The 21,336-nt window shown below is 44.9% G+C and overlaps 1 protein-coding gene and 1 long non-coding RNA gene across 2 annotated transcripts in view; one reads left to right on the top strand and one right to left on the bottom strand.

Annotated features, from left to right (window-relative positions):
* The window catches only part of ISM1 (isthmin 1), a 40,574-nt gene extending 20,275 nt beyond the window's left edge, over positions 1-20,299 (bottom strand). The window contains exons 1-2 of the mRNA XM_064415427.1: positions 20,154-20,299; positions 19,004-19,488 (exon numbers count right to left, since the gene is read on the bottom strand). Of these exons, the coding sequence (XP_064271497.1) occupies positions 19,004-19,488; positions 20,154-20,163 (495 nt within the window). The 5' untranslated portion in view covers positions 20,164-20,299. The remainder of the gene's footprint in view (positions 1-19,003; positions 19,489-20,153) is intronic.
* LOC135297668 (uncharacterized) lies at positions 19,301-20,884 on the top strand. Its single transcript, XR_010359592.1, has 3 exons — positions 19,301-19,454; positions 20,186-20,327; positions 20,459-20,884. It is a non-coding gene; the product is annotated as an uncharacterized LOC135297668 (long non-coding RNA).
* Positions 20,885-21,336: the final 452 nt, after the last annotated feature.

Here is a 21,336-nt window from a genome sequence, read left to right on the forward strand (position 1 = left end):
TTTAACATGCTTGGTGCATGAGGATTAAATGGCTTTTCAGCTATGTCTGACTAACAACAGGGCGTAATAGTGCTGTGATTAAATTACTTCAGTTAGGAACAAAAAAATGTGGTACTTAACTATTTTTAGTGGGGTATCATGCCCATAATCTTACCTTTATTAAAAATAAAGTAAGATTTTATTAAAAACTAATAAAATTCTCACATACGATTCCATACTTTCCCTGTCTGTCTGCTCCTTCAGGAGCATCCTGATTCTCCACATTAACATACCATGCAGCTAGGGATGGCCAAGGCCTTTGGAGACCCAGATTTAAGTCTCTGACAAGACTTGGTGTGTGATCCTGACAGGTCACGGTCTGCTGGTGCCTCGGTGGGGATAACAGCACTTCCCTTCCTCACTGTGATGTTTGCGGGGAGCTCAGCAACTACAATAATAAGGGCTATATAAAAAGTTTTTTAATAGTGTCAAACAGATGGGATATCACATGGAGTTAGTTAGGAAACTGTCATGGTGAAGTAATGACATCAGGCTGATCGGGCCCACTACCAAGCTGCTTGGGGCAGGGACTGTCATTAATTACAGACTGAGCGGGATGGGGCAGCTTGACACTGGGAAGGAAAACGGAGGGAGGACAAGATAACTGCTCCATCCCAAAGGCTGCTGCAGGCAAGGCAGCATGGACCACTCTGCTTGCCCAGGTGGACTCAACCCAGAGTCCCCAGTGACACATCAGGTACACGTTTCTGATGGCAGCGACTGCCAAGCCCCAGAGTGGGACACAGAGCTTGACTTCAAGAGCAGGGCTGGCTAACGCCTGGCAGGAACGACCCAGGTTAGACAGAGCTCTGCCTAGAGGCAGTGCTGCCTCTCACAGTCCCTTGTGCACTTGGGAACTCCAAGACAGGAGCTCTTGGGGCTCTGTGTCGTACTCAGCACAGGCAAGTGGAAATGCTCAGTGTGTCTGACCATTCCAGTTATCTGCTCACGGTCCAAAAAGTGAACGGACATTTGTTCCCAGTTAACAAAATGAAGAGAATGTCCATTTTTTTAGGAAGATACTTCTTGGTGTCACGTCTAAGCTGACCTGCAGTATTATTAGAAATGTGCATTTCTGGTAAAAAGATTAAAGAGGCTGCCAAAAATAAAAGTGAGTTTGAACTGCATGTGAAGAGAAGACTATGCTCACCCTGTGCTACTGCATTAGCTCTGCAAAGGCTCTTCCAAGACTCATCTAGCAGGAAAAGGTTTGTCCTTATTGCAATGCCAGCACCCTTTCTGAAGAAAATAGGGTTTGTGTTCCAAAGCTAACAGATGAAATTTGATTTTTTTTTTTCTAGGGGGATATTCTTCTTTCCTTATTTTTACGTTATTTCCCATGTTTATATTTCACACTGTTTATTTTTAGGTGTACACAATTTTATTACTGATGCTTTTGGGAAAGCAGTGTTGCTTGCCTTCCTTTAAAAGCTATGTCACTTCATTCAGAACTATTGACTCAGTTTCTTTGAAGTTATGACATTTCTAATTCAGACACACTGGTTTCTTACTCAAATGATGCATCTGCTCTAAATATTTTAAGATAAAACACTTTTCCCCTCTTCATTTAAAAGGATTATTCACAATGTTTAGACTTTCCATTAAGAAGATTTTAAGAGGTTACTCATACTGGCTGTAAGCTACAGTTCTGCAAGCCCCATGGGATCAGACAATTATAGAAGTTCCTAATACAAAACCAGCTTAGGATTTTTGAGTGTTCCAAGTGTGGACAGTATGTAAAGGCAGGAAGATATAGTCCAGTGTTATGGGTTGTGTGACAAAGCAATGAAATAAACCCTGGAGAGAGAATCTGGCACATTGTTTGCATTACAGAATAACACACCTTGAACACCCATCTCTGAAAAAGGGAAGGCAATAGGTCAGTACATGTAAATGTGTCTGTGTCCATCTATAAACCACAAAAAACCAGCAATTCACAGGGATTTTGTGAGGATAATTTTCAGGGCTGGTGATCCAGGTGGGACTTGCACTATGGCAGGGTTTAAGCCCCAAGGGACAGCCCTGCACGCAGGAGAAATGTTCTGCCTGATATTGCAGATTAACTCTCCAATAATCAGATGGGTATTTTAACACCCTCCTTGGCCTTCCCATCATATTTCTTCCTCTGCAGGACAGACGTGAGGTGCAGGGAAATGTACTGTTTCTCTTCCCCACAGAGAAGCTAAACAGAAATTGGAGCTTGTTAAAATACCAAACTAGGGGAAAAGGGAATTTCTCTGCAATTTTGGCAAGTAACGAGACCATCTCCCTCCTCTCTTCCTTATTTTAATACCATTTCCAGTTCTGGAAAAACAACCAAGACAGAGAGGAAGTGAGGAATGACTGTAGATATAGAAAATATTCTGAAGCAGTTGCTCTTTTTTCTGCCCTTCGTATTTATTACTTTCCTTCATTCACTCCCTACTTGCCAAAGCAAGGGCACATTTGCAAGCATTGCTAATTATGGAACTGAAAGGATTTTAGAAAACTGATACAACTTATATTCTATTAGCTCCCAGGCAGCGAGGAAATCTATTACTAAATTCCTGCTGCAGCTACATTGCTTTCTTATTTCTTGTATACTCCTTTGAAATATCTTGTAAAATGATCTTGACAAGAGGTCTTAAATTGAAAACCAAGGGTCTGTCACTGCACTTTCATGATGCACCTGTACAGCATCTTCAGTCACCAGCAACAAAGAACTTTTATTTATTAGGAAACTTCACAGATGCTATATTGCTATCAGAGACAAAATGAGGCATGAGGCCTGAGACCTTCACAGAAAACCTTACAAAAAAAATCATAGCCATTAGGACTGGTTTCATTTCCCACCTGCCCAAACAGATTGTTTTCATTTTGAAGGCTGTTGTGGGTTTTCAGGTTAGTGCAAAACGATCACTTTAAAATTAAGCAGTCTTGAGAGGCTGAGCAACACACCAGGATACTACATGAGACTCCTATCACAGATCCAAGACATGTAACAAACTTGGGTGATCTAATTTCTGGAGTTTATTTATGTTTTTCATCCATCATGAGTATAAACAGCACAGGATCTATCAGGCATGTTAAAGGAGCAGGCAGTGAGGCTAACAGCTGAGAAACATTATCAGAGATACACAGAGAAAGATTTCTTTTATGATTAATGCCACATACAGTCCAGGCAGTCAGACAGGAAGTCAGACCAGAGGGGTGTTACATCAACCACTCCACTACTAAGACATTTTAATTTTTCCTTAAAATGATCTTGCCCCTCACTCACATACAGCAGTAAAGTAAAAAACCTTACTTATCTTTAGAAAATGTCACAAACTAATTGTTCCAATAATAAAGAGTGCATTTGAGATAATCAATGCTAATAAATAATTTAAAGCAGATGGCATTGGCTTGTAGGTACACAATTGTTTCCACTAAGCAGGTCCAAAATAGAGCATCTGCTTTAAACATGGTGCAAATAAAAGATGAATCACTGATAACTGCTGGTAATATAATGATAATAATAACAATAATAAAGTTCTGTTAATCATGGCCTGTGTTTTAATAGTTCTCTATTATTCTCTAGTTCTCCAGAAAAATTGGTAAAATGACAGTGTAAGCAGTTCTAACTTGCAGTACACTGCCTGTGTGACTATGTGGCCATGGACAGACTAAACCCAGTCACCCCACAGTGTACTGCTCTGGGACATATGAGCTTCAGGGGCTGCATGGCTCTTGAAGAGTTTTTGTCTCTGTGGAGAACAGGATTCAGTCACAAATACTACTGCAAGTAAGTTCAGGACAGACATCAATCCACAGTCACTGTTGAAGGAGTGGTCTCTATAGATGCTGGGTGCCACTGGCAAAATGAGGTATTTAGGGTGCCCCAGCACACCCCCAGTCTGGGGTGCCCCAGCACACACCCAGTCCACCCAGCTGGCTGTCTGCCTTATGCTGAAATAGCTCTCAGGAGCTGCACACAGCAGAACCAGGATCTCAAAGCATCTGGGCACATTCACCACAGAATCACAGCTTTTGAATTTTAGGGTTTCTACACTGTAAACTTGTCTGTGTAGCCCTCATGGCTACACAGAAAATCCTGATGACTGAATGTGTAGCCAGGACATGTGTTATGACTGCAGAGATCCTCAGGCTGTAGGGCTGAGGGCCCTTCACATCTAGGAGGTACCAGACAGCTCTTCCAAGGCACGTGGCTAACACCATGTCAGGACCCTCTGCACGGGAGGAGAAGCCTGTTGCCTTGTTGAACCTTGTGAACTGATACCTCCTGAGTGCCAGAGCAGCTCTAACCCCATTCCTCCCCTACTGAGCCAGTTTATTCACTTGCAGTCATCAAGCTTTGGCCCATCCTTCGTTCAGATTCTGCTTGGGAGTTTTGCTCACCAAGCTTCCTGTCCACACCACTGGCAAACAGTGGTTCCACATCTAAATGGTTCTGGCAGACAAGGTTTTTAACTCTGAGCTTAAGGAGACAACCAACCATATTATACTCAGATCTGGCAACCTTTTGTTACATGTTGTGGACACACATTTCACATCACAGCTATTTTTTATGCTCTGTTGTTTGCTTGTATTTCATGTTTTCATTCAGCTGGAAAATACAAACAGTATGGTTCAGCTTGGAGGTGAAGAACTGCCAGTTTGTATAAACACTTTGATAATAGAAACTTGGTGGTGATTACAGCTCAATGTCTGCTGGAGAAAAAAAACAGAGGCCCTTTAGCAAATTTTGTAAAGTAGTACAACACTGCTGCTTTGTGCTTCAGCATATCTACTCAGCCATCCAGGGGACAAGCCAAGCACACAAAATTGAATTGTGTAGGGCTTTGACAGATGTTCAGTGCAAAATTTTGCTTCTAGTTAACAGATATTTTCAGTTGCCTAAGCTGCTGATAAACATTTAGTTATTCTTCATGACTCTAAAGATCTTCCTTGTAATCACTGCCTGGCTGAGCTCTCCACACAGGACACAGTGATTTAGTGGCTGAACAGGCAAAGGTACAGCTGAAGAGTAGCCCAAGTATTCTACACCAATGACCTCTGGTGCCAAAATGCAAATTCTTTGAAAATTCAAATTTTTTTTAGGCCTTATTAAAGACTTGCATAAAATCAGTAATAAAATAAAGCTTAAAAATAGAATTTATTTATACCCTTGCTAAATTCAATTAGACTAGTTTAATCTCACCCATCATCTGAAATCTGCATCATAATTTACACATTAGGTTCCAACAGAATGGGAAAAGCTGCCTTAAGCTGCAATCAAAACTGCAAAGGAAATTCAGAATATGAATACTTTTTGTACACAACCCCTTTTTCAGGCTTTGCAGGTCAGGACATAAAATGTCAGTGTAAATGAAAGAGAACAAACATACATCTTAAGTTATTTTCCTGGGTTTTAAACTATGTCCTTTTGCAAGTTTATTCTACTAAACCACTATGGCTAGGATTTCACTAGGTGAACCAACTTTAATAAGTGAAGTTTTATCTCTCCCTAGCTAAAAGAGTAACCTTACTTAAAGCCTTTCCAATTTCCAAAGTTGCCTTCAGCTGTTAGGTTCCAAGAAACAGCTATTCCCAGCCTCTGTGTCTCCCTCTCATATGCCACTGAATATCCACCCTATGCTTTCAAAAGTGTCTATGACTGTGGCTGTGTTAACTGGCAGATGTTTTTAGAGACTAGAAAGTGTTTAGTCCCTGTGGACTAAAAGTTACATGATGACTTCATCACATAAGCAAAAGCTAATAACGGGAAAGCAAGAAAGCAGACAAGTGTTATATTCCAAAAACATGATGTTTCCTGTGCTTCTGGCAAAGCTACTTCTGTGCCTGAAAAAAGGCAAATCACTTTAGTCTTGGTGCTCAAAACACACACACACCATCAAATGGCTGCGAGATAATTTATGTGCCTCTCCCTCAGCTGCCTTCCCCACCAATACTCACTTTTCTTTGGATGGAAGTGAGAGGGTGAAGGCAGAGGAAAGGCAGCGCTTGGTCACCTTCAATATCTGTGCACCAACCATGTGCCTCACAACACTCGCTGGCAAGGGTTACTACACCCAGGAGTTTACAGCAAAACAGCAGCAGAAATCTGAGCGGCTGCCTCAGGACCACGCACCTCAGCTCCTGCAGGGAAATCCTCCTTCAAGTGCTTTACCCTCTCTGTTTAGAAAACTTTGGAGGCTGATACAGGAGCAACTGCAAGTAATTAGCATATATGGCATCTGCACAGAGAGGCAACACTTGCTGTGGTTTCAAATCAAGCCATCAGCAGTGGACATGATGCTCTCTCTCTCCACCTCCCTGAGCTGCCTGAGGGACAGATCAATAAACCAGAGAACGTGGATTCACAGGAGAAAGGCCTCCCTCCAGTGACATGATGGGGAAGAAGAGAAGTGAGTAGATAGGTGGCACACCATGGCAAGACACTGTGAAGACCATTCTCTGTCTAACAGGGGAGAAAGGATGTGCCCTGGAGAGAAGCGCGGGCTTTTTGCATCATGAATTCAATGCATGTATATATAAATTTTCCTAGAGCAGTTAGGGAGGGGGCTATTTCCTAGAGCTGATTAAAGAAGCATGACTTGATTTTCAATTTCTAACGACTCGGGGGGCATTCCAATCGACTGCAGACAGGAAATGAATACCATACATGCACTGAACAAGGCAGATGCTTTTGAATCTGACACTTACGTGAAATGAAAATATCTTCATTTCTGTCTCCCTTCCACCCCAGGATCACTAGTTAGTTCTGAGCTATTTTTAGGGTAAATGGCTTTATTTTTTAAAGTTGTTATAGTCTTAGCATGTGCCTAAAGCCACCCAGACGCCACTGACAATAAAGTGTATGGGAGGAGGCAAAAACCATCTTCAGATTAGTCCCAGCAGCCCAACACAGCAGCAAGGTAAGAGAGGAAAGACAAGAAGCTCAGTTTTGTGTATCTTCACCTCCTCTGGTGAGGAACAGAGATGGGGCCCTCGTGGATAAGCCATATCCAGGGAGGGAGAACAGCTCTGTACAAAGAGAGATCCCAAAACAAAAACAACAGAGACACTGAAGGCTAGGCTCAGAACTCACTTCCAGCTACTTAACTCTGCTAAAGAGATAAATATATATATTTTCTCTTCATACAGCTCTCACAAGCAAACTGCAATAACTGTCATGGTAGTATTATGGGGTTTATAACCCAATATAACAGTGTAATTATTGCTCCTTTAATCAATGGCATCAGTGTATTTCAGGGAATTGGCACACTCAGCTCTTTTCCCACTTAGTCCATATGTGTGCAAACACATGATTTCAGCTGCATACTCCCCTTGTATTTTATTGTAGGAATAGGACAAAGGAAGAAAAAAAAATCAGAGAGGTGGTATTAATCTGGCCCTTACTCTGATGTTATGCAAATAATGAGTTTGTTTTATCTTGATGTTAAGACAGCCAAAGCTGTATTCCTAAGAACATGAAAAAAAGATCCTCGTAGGAGACAGAAGAAGAAAAAGGGATGGGTAGGTGAGAAAGGCAGCTTTGATTTACATTATTCAAAATGACATGAATGCCAGATCAAAGAAGAGCAGCAATGAAATTCACATCCACTGAAGGATTTCAGCAGCTTTTTCAGAGCTATTGATCTCTCAAGGGCAAACCCTTTTAAACACTAGGTGATGCCTCTAACTAGCCAGAACTCTCACCTTATACTGGCTGAGCCTCACGTAGTTTGCTTTCAGCAGCTGAGGAAAACAGAAACAGCCGAGACAACACTGCATCTGGGTTTGATGCAGGACACACAGAGCTGAGCACAGAAATGGAAGGTGTGCATTTTCTGCACCAGATGTTGCTTTGCTACACCTGCTGCAGAAAATGGCCATCGTGGTAGATGTTAACTAAGAGCCAGATTCCCCACTGACAAGCCATGTGTTTGGTGAGCACGGAGTGCTTGGTCTGAGGACAGACTGCTGTCACTCTGATGAGAGATCTGGGCAGGGTTTGTTTGCTCGGTGCTGAGTTTAGAAAAATATAAAGTCACCTTGTATTTTGTGCAGGGATAAGACATCTAAGGAGCTACTGCAGCTCAGCTGGCAAGCAGTGGTTTGTTCATGAGTTTGGACTCCCTGGTCTAATCTGAGCACCTAGAAGCTCAGGATCCAACCCTAAATCAAGTGCTGAACTGTCAAATGCATCACAGATTGGCATCTTCCCCTCACCCCTTCCCTTCCTTGGGATAGGTGTCTTTGGAGTGTGGTAGACAGGCTTCCTGGTGTTTTGCCTTGTCAGTGGACTTCAGGATCATGCCTTAAGCAAGAGCCACTGGAGTTTGGTGCAGTACAGCAATTTAACCTGATCCAGCCCCAGATCATTTCCTAAGAGCTGCCTTTGGGCTTCTATGAGGATCCCCTTGCAGCAGGCTCATTGCTGCTGCCATCATCACATCCCTGGGAACACTCCCTTCATGCTGCCTCCCACATTTGCAATGCTGCACACATGGCTGCAACAGCACATTATGGATTATTTGTCTCTTTCCAAGCTCTGCCCACACTTTGAAGCCTATCTGCTCCCACCAGCACTCAGCACATCTTGGTACCTTGAACATTTTCAGGAAATGGATGACCCTTTTGCTCCTGCATGTTTGGATTGGGAGCTAGTGCTGCTACCATTTCAGCACACATCAAAATTCTCCAGGACTCTACCAGGCTAAACAGCTCATTTGAAACCTCTGCCACTATTCTTTTGATGCACCTGAAGTCACAGGCAGTGTGGCTGCCCTGGGTCCTATTTGAGATATATATTCACAAATGTTAAACACACACATATCAAGTCCCCCATTCTTTCCCAATAAAAGCCTGGACTTTAAAGCACAAGGTGAGGAATAGATACTCTATTGGCCAGCTGCAGTGAGCCTTTCATCAATAACATGATGATTAACCCCCAAAATGGAAAATGATACTCCAGAAGCTCTGTCCTGCCTGACAAACATCTTTCTTCCTCTTGTAGAAAGGAATAACATGATAAAAAAGTCAAATGCTGAATGCCTAAACAAAGTGAATTAAGAAGAAATGGTAGGAGTAATGATGGATGAATTGTAAACCACCTGCAAATGTTAAAGTTGCCATACTCTTCTGCAGAACATTAAGCCTATACTGCAAACCTCCAATAGACAGGGACTGTGCTCTATAAAAATCATGATGAATGCAGGCTTGTTTTTATATTATGGAGGTCCTAATCCTCCTCCTCCTCTGCCTTTGCTCTATTGTTACAACATCAAAGACCAACTGCTGGCCAAGATACAGTCAATATGAAAAGGGCGACCAGCAAATTTACTGCTTGACTTCATTCCCTTTAAATGGAATAGGCACCATGGCCCTTTTTCAAAGTCCAATCACAGACATATATCTTTTTTATTGGACATCATGTACAATAAAGTGAAGCGGTAACTTGGAAAAAAAATAGAACACCTTAAAAAAATCCCATGAGGTGAACATTCCTTTATAAAAATATCACTGTGGTTACATGTTTTGAAAAACTCCGGGCACTTCACAGGGCAAAAGGCATGGACTGGCTAGGTTATAGTTTAGCTAAGATGCACACCCATGCCTGATACTGAGTTGGTTTCAAAAAAATACCTCAACCAACTAATAAAAAGTGATATATTTAATATAGAATGCCAGCATCACTCAAATAAACTGTAATGGCATCATTCATGTCATGAGAATCATTAACTGCTTTGTTATAGCCTGCTCTGTGCAGTGAGCCTTTACAGACTTCTTCAGTCCAGAGACTCTTAAAATCAGGAGCACAAAAATCCAATATACAGACTGCATCTTAAACAACTCCAGTCTGATTATTAAGGTAACTTCCAGAGGCACTTTCAGAAGAGAGTTGTATCAGCAGACATTAAAGACAGTGGCAGTTTTATTGCTCTCATGCTGCTAAATAGAAGAGAAATAATTTCTGGCTATGAAATTAAATAGTGCATAAACAATCTGCATGATGTAGGAGGCAAGTAGAGTGGGATGTTACAGAATCTATGCTAGACATATATGGTTCTCTTTTTCTGTTTTAAACTGTTAATCATTTTTGTTTCTTTGGGTAGCTTGTGCAAACAGACATTAGTAGATATCTGGTTACTAATGTTATATCGAGACCAATCTCATACTTATTTTAAAATCCTACACTGATGTGTGTGGCAGGTAAAACTAAGCAATTTTATGTTTTATCTTTATAAATTTCAGCAGCTGCTTCCTGGCGTAATGATGGTTTTTCTGGCAAAAACTGCTGCTGCTGGGTTACTTCTAAGGCAATAAAGATACCAAAGCTGTGTAACTACTTTTTGAAGCACTAGCTTAAAAAAATAGTTGTCTTATCACTAGGTCCTCTTCCCTGTTATTTCTGTTAAAATTTCTCTGCTGTCACCTCCTTCCATCACAGCTTGCAGCACATCTCTTTCAGTGCAAGGACTTCACCTCTTGCTCAGCATTCCTGGGCATTCCTCTATTCCAGGAACTGTTTTGACTGAGTGCCCAGCCTCAGTACCTGAGCACCCAACTCAATGAGAATGCAAAGGCAAGATGCCTGAAAGGAGTATCCAGGAAGCTAAACCTGTCCCATGGATGACATGGACCCAGTGACAGCTCCTTAGAAGAGGAGGAATCCACTTTTCTTAGAGTGGCTCCAGTGGCAGAAAGAGATGGAGCACTATTTGGCTTTTATAGATACTTACAGAGAACTCACTGGTTTTGTCATGAGAACTGATCTCAACAGCCAGGCTGGCAAAGAAGAAATGTTAATCTTCCCAAGGAAGAAGAACTACTGTGGAACAAACACCTGGATTTTTCAGTGCAAAGAAACATAACAGATGGGAATTAATTAGTGCAACATGAAGAAAACCACACGCCAGGGCCCAGCTCATCTTTATGGACGGAGGTCCTGATGACATGTGCTGTGTGCTTATCAGTTCTGTGGAAAATCTGAGCTGTGAAAAATTCATATTCAAGAGGATCTTGGCTCTGCAGCTGACACAAATCACTGACTTGTCTTGCTTTGTGGAAGTCAGTGGAACGAGGTCAATTTAAACAAACTGAGAACGCAGATCTAGAACAGAAGCATAAAAACCAAGGGATTTTTCAATTCCTCCTGCCTTTCAACGTGCACTGACTCCACCAAGAGTGTGAGCGAAAGATTTTGTCCCTACATTAAAGGCTTAGAGATGAACAACTCCAGGCCTGCTTTCCTCCAGCTAGACTGCCAGAAGAGAGGAATAAAAAAGATATGACCCATGGCTATGAGTTCTCTAAGCACTTGAAAAACAAGGACAAAAGGATAAAGGAACTGCTTACCAGTAACGCCCACACCAGCTCCTCTAACCAAGCATTCTGGTGCCACAGAAGTGACCACTGTGGTGAGCCATCCCTTATTACAATAATAAGTTACATTTCACTTTGTTTTCTTTCTTTTTCTGGTATTTCAAATCGAAAGTTCATGGAAATAACAACACTGGAAATATTCTGCTCTTGCTGATGTACCAGTGAGCTCACTACGCCGTTTCTTGGAAATGTTATTCATCTCTATGCTTTGGACTATGAATTTAGCCTGGCATTTACTGTCTTTAAAACTTTGTAAAATAGGCACAATGGTCTTAAAGTGCAACAGTAACCACTGCATCACTGAGTGCTTCCTTCTGCCTTTTACTGAAGCACTTTGTATTTTTCACTTTAAAGTTACACTTCATTATTCATCTCTGACAGTGCCTCTATTCAGGCTGGAGACCCATTGCACTGCACATCGCTCACAAGCTACACCACAACACTGGAAAACCTCAACCTCCGTAAGCTTGGGTTGACATTTGAAAAGTGAAATAAGGGGCAGAAAAAAAAGACACCACTGAAAAATAACACCTTAAAGAAGTCACCTTTCTGATAACTGAACATTATTCAGTCAATTCAAAGGGCTTTTATGTTGTGTACTCTTAAAGCAGACAGCAAGGTAAGAGTAGTAAAAAAAGGACCAAATAAGCACTAACCAACACAGTGAAGAGAACAAATAAGGCACAACTACCACGTCTGCTTGCAAGGAACACTGGCACAACACCCACAAGAGCATAAAGTAACCAGTGCTTCCAGTTCAACCTGCCAAAGCTAAGTCAGGATGTAAGCACCAAGCAAAACTACATGGCTTCAATATTTTAGGTTTACGCTTGTGTAAAGAAACACCTCAACTGTCTATCTATATAGTCAAAGTATGAGTGTATTTCAAGATTTTAAAGTTATGCAGAAGAATGTAAGCGTAAGAGAAGAATGGCAAAATAATATCCTAGCATTACTTGCACTCTGTGCATTTTTACATAATAAAGGAAAACAAAGGAGAAATTCTTAAGCATGAATGTTCACAAATCAGTGCATCTTGGAAAAGAAGAGATTTGCAAACTGCTTTTTCTTCCCACTGGAATACCTACCAGTGACTGGGTTTTCAGAAGTCGTCTCTATCATAGAAAATTTCAGAAAGTTTTCAAACATACACATTATGTTTTCAGGTCAAGCCCGCATTGTCTGCATCATTATCAAAACTACTGCCTTTTGGACTTCACTTTCTGTGAAGTTCTCAGATGCTGTGACATAACACAGCTGGTGTTTCCACCTTATTGACAATCCTTTCATTGTTCTGTTTGATGGAGTTTTCCACCATTTTGGAACAATTCAGCATTGATTACTGACATAGAGATGTTGTAGATATGAGCACAGACAAAAGAACAATGCTGAATTCAAACCACAATTCCCAATTTACATCCAACATAACCTGTACTGGTTAAACAGATCTCTCCACAGCAGAGCAAGGTGTCAAACAGCTCAGTATGCTGAACCTCTAAGCACTGGGAACCTCTAAGGACCTGCAGGTCATAACAGTGATGTTACAAACCACAGGGGAGTACACACTGACCAGCACCACACAGCACAAAGATGGAGAAATTGTTGAGGCCACCAGCAGAGCTGCAGCTCTAGGCCTCCTCTTTCCGTGGGCAGCTGGCACTAGGAAAGGGCAAAACAGGGAAATGTGACTGAACCTAAGGGCTGGCAACCAAAGCAGGAGAAGCAAAGGAGAGAGTTTTGTACCAATCAGGTAAGAGCAAGGGGTCAGCAGCAGAGTGGTTGTATCACTGTTATAGCTTCTGTGACCATCTGTGTTCTTCCTGTGTAGAGCAAACTTCTCCACACAAACAATAAGAGTTAAAAATAAAAGCTATTTCAGAACCTGTGCTGGTTGTCCACGTTAGGTGAAACAAAGTGGAAAGTACTGATGCAGCTCCATCCAGAATCTCTGCACCTACACCTGGCCTCTCCACTCTCACCAAGGGCAATCTCTACAGCTCTAGACTGGCCCAGGAGCCAGTTTCAAACCTACCACTCCTTGCATTGTATGACTCTTCTGTTCAGCCACAGGGCTCAAGCCCCTGGCAGGTTTCCCTTAACCTCTCTGCCCTCACACACAGCCCCAGAGCACAGTAAGGATCGACAGAGAGAAGAGAAAGGCAAAACAAGGAATGTCACTGGACCTCTCCCTGTAGTAGCCACTGTGATTTGTGTTTGGCCCCAGGACCATGGGAATAAACATGAAGACACTGGGATGGCCCAGGATGAATTTAGAGCACTCTGCTTTTTTCTTACAAATAGCCCAATTCTATAAAGAGCTGGAAAACAATCCTAAATCTTGCTCGAAACAGAAATAAATAACTGAGATTCTTCAATGTGAAGCACTAGGAAAAAACTGCTCTGATCTATCATTACAGAGACAAAATAGAGAAGCACCTTGTTATTTAATGCCAGGTATTTATCAGTGATGATCCAAGATAAGCAGTACAGGAACTATTAGCTGTTGAGCTTAAGAGATGTTTAGCAAATTATACCTCATCCAAACATCATGGTAAAATTTAACTCGGGAAGTTACATTCACACCTGCCTAATATTGCTCCTTGCAGCCAAAACTAAAATATTCTTGGATACCTGTTCTGAATTATTGCAGTAGTCTAAGATACGAAAAATCTTGCCACATCCTACCCTGAAGGTGTAGTAGCCCTTTTCCACCAAGGATACTTTAGTTTGCTATGAAATTAATCAAAGTGATAGGTATGAAGAGAAGTTTAATGAATGCTTTCTGGAGATTTCTGGGAGCTTGGTTTGAAAGGAGAAAAAAATCTCTCCTGGGAGCATTGGATGCCAGAAAATGGTCTTCTGCTCACTGCAGCAACCTCAGTCCTTCACCCTTGTTTCCCATTTATCCTTTGCTTCCATGCATGCAGCAGCAGCAGCACACGTAAAGCTAATCACCCTTCCTTCCCCCTGGATCCTGGAACAAGCCACAGCCCAACAGCAAAACCACTAAAGAGCACACACAGTTCCCTCCCCTGGGAGACGAGAGAATGAACTGCACATGGTCTAAGCCATTGCTAAATCTTGGTACATAGCTGGAGGAACATATGCCAAAGGGTGAGCCTTAGATAAGAATCTGCACAGCAAAGCTGAGAACAGGCAGGTTCCACTGTCACTGCCAAAAAGCACAAAATAGCCTCCCCTGTGATGAGGAACCCCCTCACCAAAAGAGATTCTGGGTTACAGGGAATCAACCTGCCCAACTCACAAGCCACCTGCTCTGAAAGCTGTTCATGTAATGTACAAACGTCTCTTAAGGCAGTAAAGGATTCAGGGTTCATAGTAAACACATGATGTACATCCACTTACTGGCACCTTACACAGGCTAAAGGCAGTCTGGAAAACAAGAAGGCAGAATGTGGAATTGACAGGTTTTCAAAAGATGACTTACACAATCAGCTCCTAATAGAGCAAACCAAATGTAAAGCTCCAGAGCTCAAATTTACTTCAAAAAAACGGAGTCTAAAACGCTCCCAAAATAAACAGCTTGAGTCCTACTTAACTGAGGAAGCCAGAAAGCTGAAATATGCGACTGTATCTGACTGGAGATAGTTTTACAAATTGCCTGAATGCAGTACAAGGGTCGGCAAGAACGCACAAGCCCTGAAAAGACTGAAATGCACCCCAGCAAAGGTAGCAGACAGCACACCATTGCTAAACTCCTCATGGCATTGAAACAGGGATCCTGGGAGAAAATTACAAGCTCAGCCCCATAAAGGGCTACTCACACAGCTTGGAGAGCAACTCCTGTGCAACCATTTATAAGCAGCAGAATGTGTTTTTTCTGGTAGGGCTCAGAGAGCGTTTCCAACATGGTGTAATTGCTTGCATGCTTATTGAAGAGGGGGACGAGGGCAGGAGCAGGGGGATTAAAAGTTAAAAAAAAAATCTGTTTAAAGCATTGTGCTGCTTTTCAAATGATGTTTTCTTACACGGCTCCAGTTTTAGGCACAACTACTGAGTTTCAGGCTAATGCAATACTGCTGCAAGTATCCCAGTGGAGAATCTGACTTATGTGCTATGGCATATATTGTTGGTGGCTCTGTTACTGCATTTTACAAGGTCATTTTTCTTGGTGTGGGAACACTGTTATTCTTGGTGTGCAAGGACTGCTATGGAAAAATTAGAAGTGAAGGGGATAAACTTCACGATGAAATATTTTCTCTCAGAATGAAAGCACAGATTTTAGAGCATCGTAAAGTATTAAAAATGTCTTCCAAAATTTATTTTCAAGCCTTCCCTTGGTTTTAGAACTATGTAAAAAGATAAAAATGTACCCAAGCTGCTTTTTTCCATCTCTTAATATAGCTTCATTTGCTCTTCTTCAGAAAAAAAAAAAAAGGTACTTCTTTATTTCATAAATATGCTCCAGAACAGCTTCTGGATGATAATTAAATTAGACCTAGTAGAATTCTCAGCAGAAAAAAATCTCCCCCTTCCCCATTTCTCCTTTTTTTTTTTTCCTATTGGAAGAGATGGAAGGAAGGGAATAAAATCTGACCAAGAAACACAAGGCTGATTCCCTCTCATAACTCAAGACTGTGAGCTGTTTTACAACTCCAGTGTGGATTTCCCATTTTGTGCTCATTTGCCCTGCCACAGTTCTAACAGCAGCATGAAACTGCAGCCATGCAGAGATCCAGCATCCACCACTGCAGCAGTGAACCAAGGGAGCCTTGTACCTCGCCCATCCCAAAGAGGAGCCCAGGATTATATTGGGATTTTCTCCTCACTGCTGCTCCTTCGCAGCCAGTCACAGCAGCACAAGACAATCCCAGACATCTGGAATCTCTGGAGACACACACAGCATGGGGAAGGGCACCAAAGGGAAAAAACAAGAGGGAGGAAAAAAGAAATTGCTTAATTTTAAGGTGGAAGGGTTTTTTTTTCTATATTTCCTTCATCTCTCAGTCTAATTAATTGCAGGGGTTAACCCAACTGAAAGACCAAAAGAAATCAAAACCTATCCTACAAAATCCTTCCTCTATTTGAAGGACCAAGAGATGGGAGAAAGAGAAGCTCTTCCTTATCTTACTGAATCAGACTTCAAATGCTTACACGTGTTTCAGACTATTTAAATCTCCAGCAATATTTTAAGATTACTAAGGATTCTTCCTGAATTCATTTTATGTAAAAAGGACCCAATTCTGACTACATCATTTGTGCAAACAGACTGCCTAAGTCCTAATAGACCATATCCTCTGCTTGACAATTGCCAGGGACTTTTGATACAAATTTGCCATGTCAAAAGTCATCTATAAACAGTTGTTGCAAAGATTACTCTTTCCTGGATCTGCCACACTTCTTCAAATGAAATTTCATCAAATGCAACACCGATCTACTCACTTCTCATAATCACTCCTCTCCACAGATGTACCAGGACAGAAAAACCCTGAGAGATGTCTAAGTGCTTATATCAACAAGTCTGAGTTTGTGCAGTACTGATTCTCCTCCCTGTGAGTGCAGTGCACGAGGATTTTGCATTTACTTCAGCACGTGCCATGATACAGCCCAAAGCCTGCCAAAATCAGAAGATGCCAGTGCAAACTTCTCATTGAGATTTACATTGTGATGCTCTGAATGGAAGCATCTGCCTGCTTAAGTGCAACTTTCTAAAGCAACAGAATCCAGCTAGCAACAGAATCCCTGGAAGTTGTAAAACCAGAAAATTGATAGACTTCCATCTGTTTAACCAATTGCTCTAATCAATATCCTTTCCCTCCATAATGTTTTGCACAGACCTTGTCTCTCAAATACATAACTGCAGAATCAATGGAGTTAGGAAGTATATATGAATTTCAATTCTACAAATGGCAAAACATTATGAAAATATGAACTGCTAAAGCTATCACGGTGCTTAAAGGCACAGAGTTTATTAAGGTAATCTGTAAAACATGACCAAACAGAAAAAATTCTTGAAGTCAACAATCTACAGGTTTTCATGAGACAGCCAACTACAATGATAATAATCCAAGATAATTATCTGAAGATGATTTTCCTCATTTCACCCTAACCTTACAACAGTGCTCTAAAAGCAGCTCCTCAGGGAAATGGCATCACCCAGAGTTCCCACTTGCCCAGATGTTTCTCTCATTATGGTACAAGCCTGTCAAGAAAAGGCAAATTCAGGGTTATTCTAATGATAGCAAACACCTCATAAAAAACCTCTCCACATTTACTTTTCCAAGGAACATCATTTAAAAAGGCATTCCCAGTGCCCATGAGAAAAGAAGGCATCATTTATAAAACATCATTACCAGAAATATCGCAGATATTAAAAAAAAACATCCTGAAATGTCAAGCTGGTGATAAAACTGCAGTGACAGCATGGTGGGGCCTTACCCGCAGTGCAGGGCTCAGCACTCCTCAGCAGGACTCCCACCAAGTCCAGCAGGAGGTTTTCTGAGTTAGGGGGACCTGACTCCAGGCTGTGACTGGAGCCTGCAGCTCTGGGTTCCCTCCTGTGGCTAGTGGGTTCATTTTGTGGACCACCAGCTGGGGATCCCGTGTATACAGTGACCAGCACAGCCTGCACTCTCCTCACTTCTCCTTGGCTTTTATCCTCTGCTGGTGCTGTGATTCTTACCCAGATGATGGATGGTTTACATAAATTTACAGTGATAATAATAATAATGACATTTTTCTGTCAGTTTATCGCATGACTTGGTAGTTGATTTTATTTTATCACTTGGATGGAGGAAAAGAGAGCTTGCCAGGGGCACATGCAACTGACCAGAGATTTACAAGCTTTGCCTGCAGATGTTGGTGATTCTGCAGCTTTGATCCCTGTCTCCAACCATTATAAATGAATGGCAACATGTGATACTGAATAAAAAGAATGACCTGCAAGAATACCAAAACAGAACAAAAAAAAGTCCTTCACCTCTGTCGGACACAATACACAGTGGAGTTTCACGGGAGAAGTCTTTCAAAAGACTGGAATGGGCTAGCTGGGTCACAAGCACTGTCCTTCACATCACAAACACTTATGACACTAAGTTTCTTGCCTATTTCAGGACTGAATGTCAGCCTGTTTCTTGATGCTTTCCAAGGAAAGCCATACACTTAGTCACAGTATTTCCCGAGACCATACACCTATCCCTTTCTCACACTAGGGAATCCTGCGCCCTCACGAAGGGATGCCCTGGCTGGGACATGCCGTGCCTGACACGGCTGCTTCCATCCCTCGCCTGTCCCACACGCTGCCCAGGTGCGCTGCGGGAACACGCGTGGGAGCCGCCCCGACGCCTCCCGCGTGGCATCGAAGCTCTGCCTTTGCCCCCGACAGCCTAAAGCCAAGGAGGGCGGGGGGACACCCCGTAACCACCCGGGGAAAGCCCTCGGGCCGGGAAAGCCCTTGGGACGGGGAGCCCTCGGAGTCGGGACGGGCGGCGAGAGGAGGAGGAGGAGGAGGAGGAGGAGGAGGAGGAGGAGGAGGAGGAGGAGGAGGAGAAGGCGGACGGGGCAGGTGCACGGCGCCGGCTCCCGTCACCCCGGACAGCCTCGGGCTGCCCCGGGGGACGCGGGACGGTGGTGGGGGAGGCGGGGCGGCACTCACCTGCCGCTGGCTGTGGTTGCCGGCAGCCGCGGGGGCGTGCGGCTCTCCGCCGCCGCGCAGCACGGTGATGTGCAAGGTGAGCAGCAGCAGCCCCAGCAGCAGCAGCAGCTCGGCCGCCAGCCGCACCATCCTCTTGAGCCGGGCGGCTTTAGGGCCCCGCGGCGGCGGCGGCGGGCGCGGAGGAGGCGGAGGAGGAGGAGGAGCCGCGGCGGCCGCCGCCGCCGGAGCCGCCGGCGGAGCGGCCGCGGCCCCGGCCCCGGGAGCCGCAGGACGGGCGGCGGGGACCGCGGCGCTCTCGGCGTCGGCGGGGCGGGCGGCGGGCGCGGGGCAGCGGCGGCAGCAGCAGCAGCAGCAGCAGCAGCGGGGGCCGGCGCACCACGGCGGAGCCACGTCGGGGCGGGATGCCGCGGCGGCGGCCAGAGTCCCGGCGCTGCCCGGCGGCGGGCGGCAGGTACCCGAGGCCGGCGGCGTCTCTGCGGGCAGCCCTGCAAGCCAGAGGCACCGCGGGCCGTCGGAAGGAGGGAGCGGGCGGCCGGAGCCCCGCCGCCTCGGGGAGCCGGCGGAGAGCAGCGGGTTTCGGCGGCCGGTGGGGACACGCTGCGAGGACGGGGGGAGCCGGCAGTGTGTGTGTGTGTGTGTGTGTGTGTGTGTGAGGGAGAGGGAGGAGGGAGGAGGGAGGAGAGCGAGGCGGGGGGGGGGGCCGGGGACGAGTCTCACATGGCGGGGAAGCCGGGACGCTCCGAGGGGAGGAGAGAGCTCGGGGCTATCGCCTCCCTCCGCGCAGGGATGGGGGTGGCCCCTGAACCAGCTTCCCCCGCCGCCGCCGTGTCCTCGCCCGCCCCGCTGCTCCCCCCTCCTCTCCCGACGCCCGTCGAGGCGTCGTCCTGCCCTGCCCTGCCCTGCCCTGCCCTGCCCTGCCCTGTCCCTTCCCTCTCGGTGCGGCGGGGACGGCGCGACCCCCGCCGGCTCCCAGCCCTCGAGCTCCCCGAAGAAAAAGAGGGGCAGATTGCAGCTTCCCTCTCCCGTCTCCCTTCCTCTTCCTCCCCCCTCTCTACCCCCTGGCTCAGCCGTGGGGAATGGGATAGGGGGCAGATGTCGAGGGGCTGCAAAAAGCTTCAGCTGCCCGCTGCCCTCCCGGGGAGCTGGATACCTGGCTCCATCTCTCCTCTCTCTTCCCTCCAGTGCCCGAGGGCTGGCAGGGGTAGCGCCACACTCTCTCCTGCCACCGTGCGTGCGTGTTTGCAAGCGGCTGCCGCTCCTCCTGGCTGCTGCTGCTGCTGCTTCCAGACCCACTTTCTCGCCCCCTCGCTCTGTGTCGGGAGAGGTACGTGTCGGATGCTTTTATACTGCCCTGCCTCCTTCCCCTGCTCCCCCCCTTTTCCTTCGCCCTCTCTGCAGCTCCTGCTCCCCTCCTCCCCGTGCCGAGCTGCTCCTCTCCGTGCCCTGCTTTGCCAGGACACCCCACGGCTGCACCCGCACCCCTTCCCACACACGGCTGCACCTTGCATCCCGACTGCATCTCTGCTCGGCTGGGATGGATCTGCCCTGGAGTGAGCGACTCATCCCTTCCAGCTGGTCTGTGCGTCCCTAGCGGGACTCCACCGGGTTTGGCACTCCTTACTCTTCCTCTGGGTTGCTGACCTGTGTCAGTACTCTGGAAAAACCTTTCTCTCTCTGATGGGAGGCCCTCAAATTTAAAAGTAATGTGGACTTGAGAATGTGTGAAAATGAGGGTTGGATTTTCACTTGCTACAAGTCAATATCTCAGTGTCCAGTCTGAGGGAGCTGGACCTCTTTGTGGGTGCTCAAGGTGCAGCTCAAGAACAAACACAGCTCAAATCAACTTGAAGCATAAATAAAGCCACCTAACCAAAAATGGGAGTTTTGAAATCTTTGTTGTTGTTCTTGTGCAATTGGTAACGTGTGTGACAGCTGAGAGGCTGAATTGGTCTAAAATGTCTAAATTGGGGGAAAAGTATCCCCCAGTCTGAAACGTTTTCATCTGGAGATCAGTGTCCTCAGCAGAGTTTCCTGCAAGGTAAGGGTGAGATATTCTCCCAGTGTGCGGCACCAGCTGGGACGAGGCACATCATGAGAGCCTTAGCCCACACTGTGCCCTGGAAAACTGGCACTTTTGGGGCATGGGGAGAATCAGAGCTCCACGGAGGTTCCTTGCAGGTCTTGGAGCATCTGAAGGCTGTGGTCATGAGTGAGTCAGAATGATGTCTTGTACTCTTCCAGTGATAACCACTGTCAATGACTGCGCAGGAATCAGGCAAGAATATAGTTAATGTAATTGCACTGGGGTATCATTAAAGATGTGACCAAAAGCC

This window comes from Passer domesticus, chromosome 3 (assembly GCF_036417665.1).
Source record: "Passer domesticus isolate bPasDom1 chromosome 3, bPasDom1.hap1, whole genome shotgun sequence".
NCBI classification, from domain to species: domain Eukaryota; kingdom Metazoa; phylum Chordata; class Aves; order Passeriformes; family Passeridae; genus Passer; species Passer domesticus.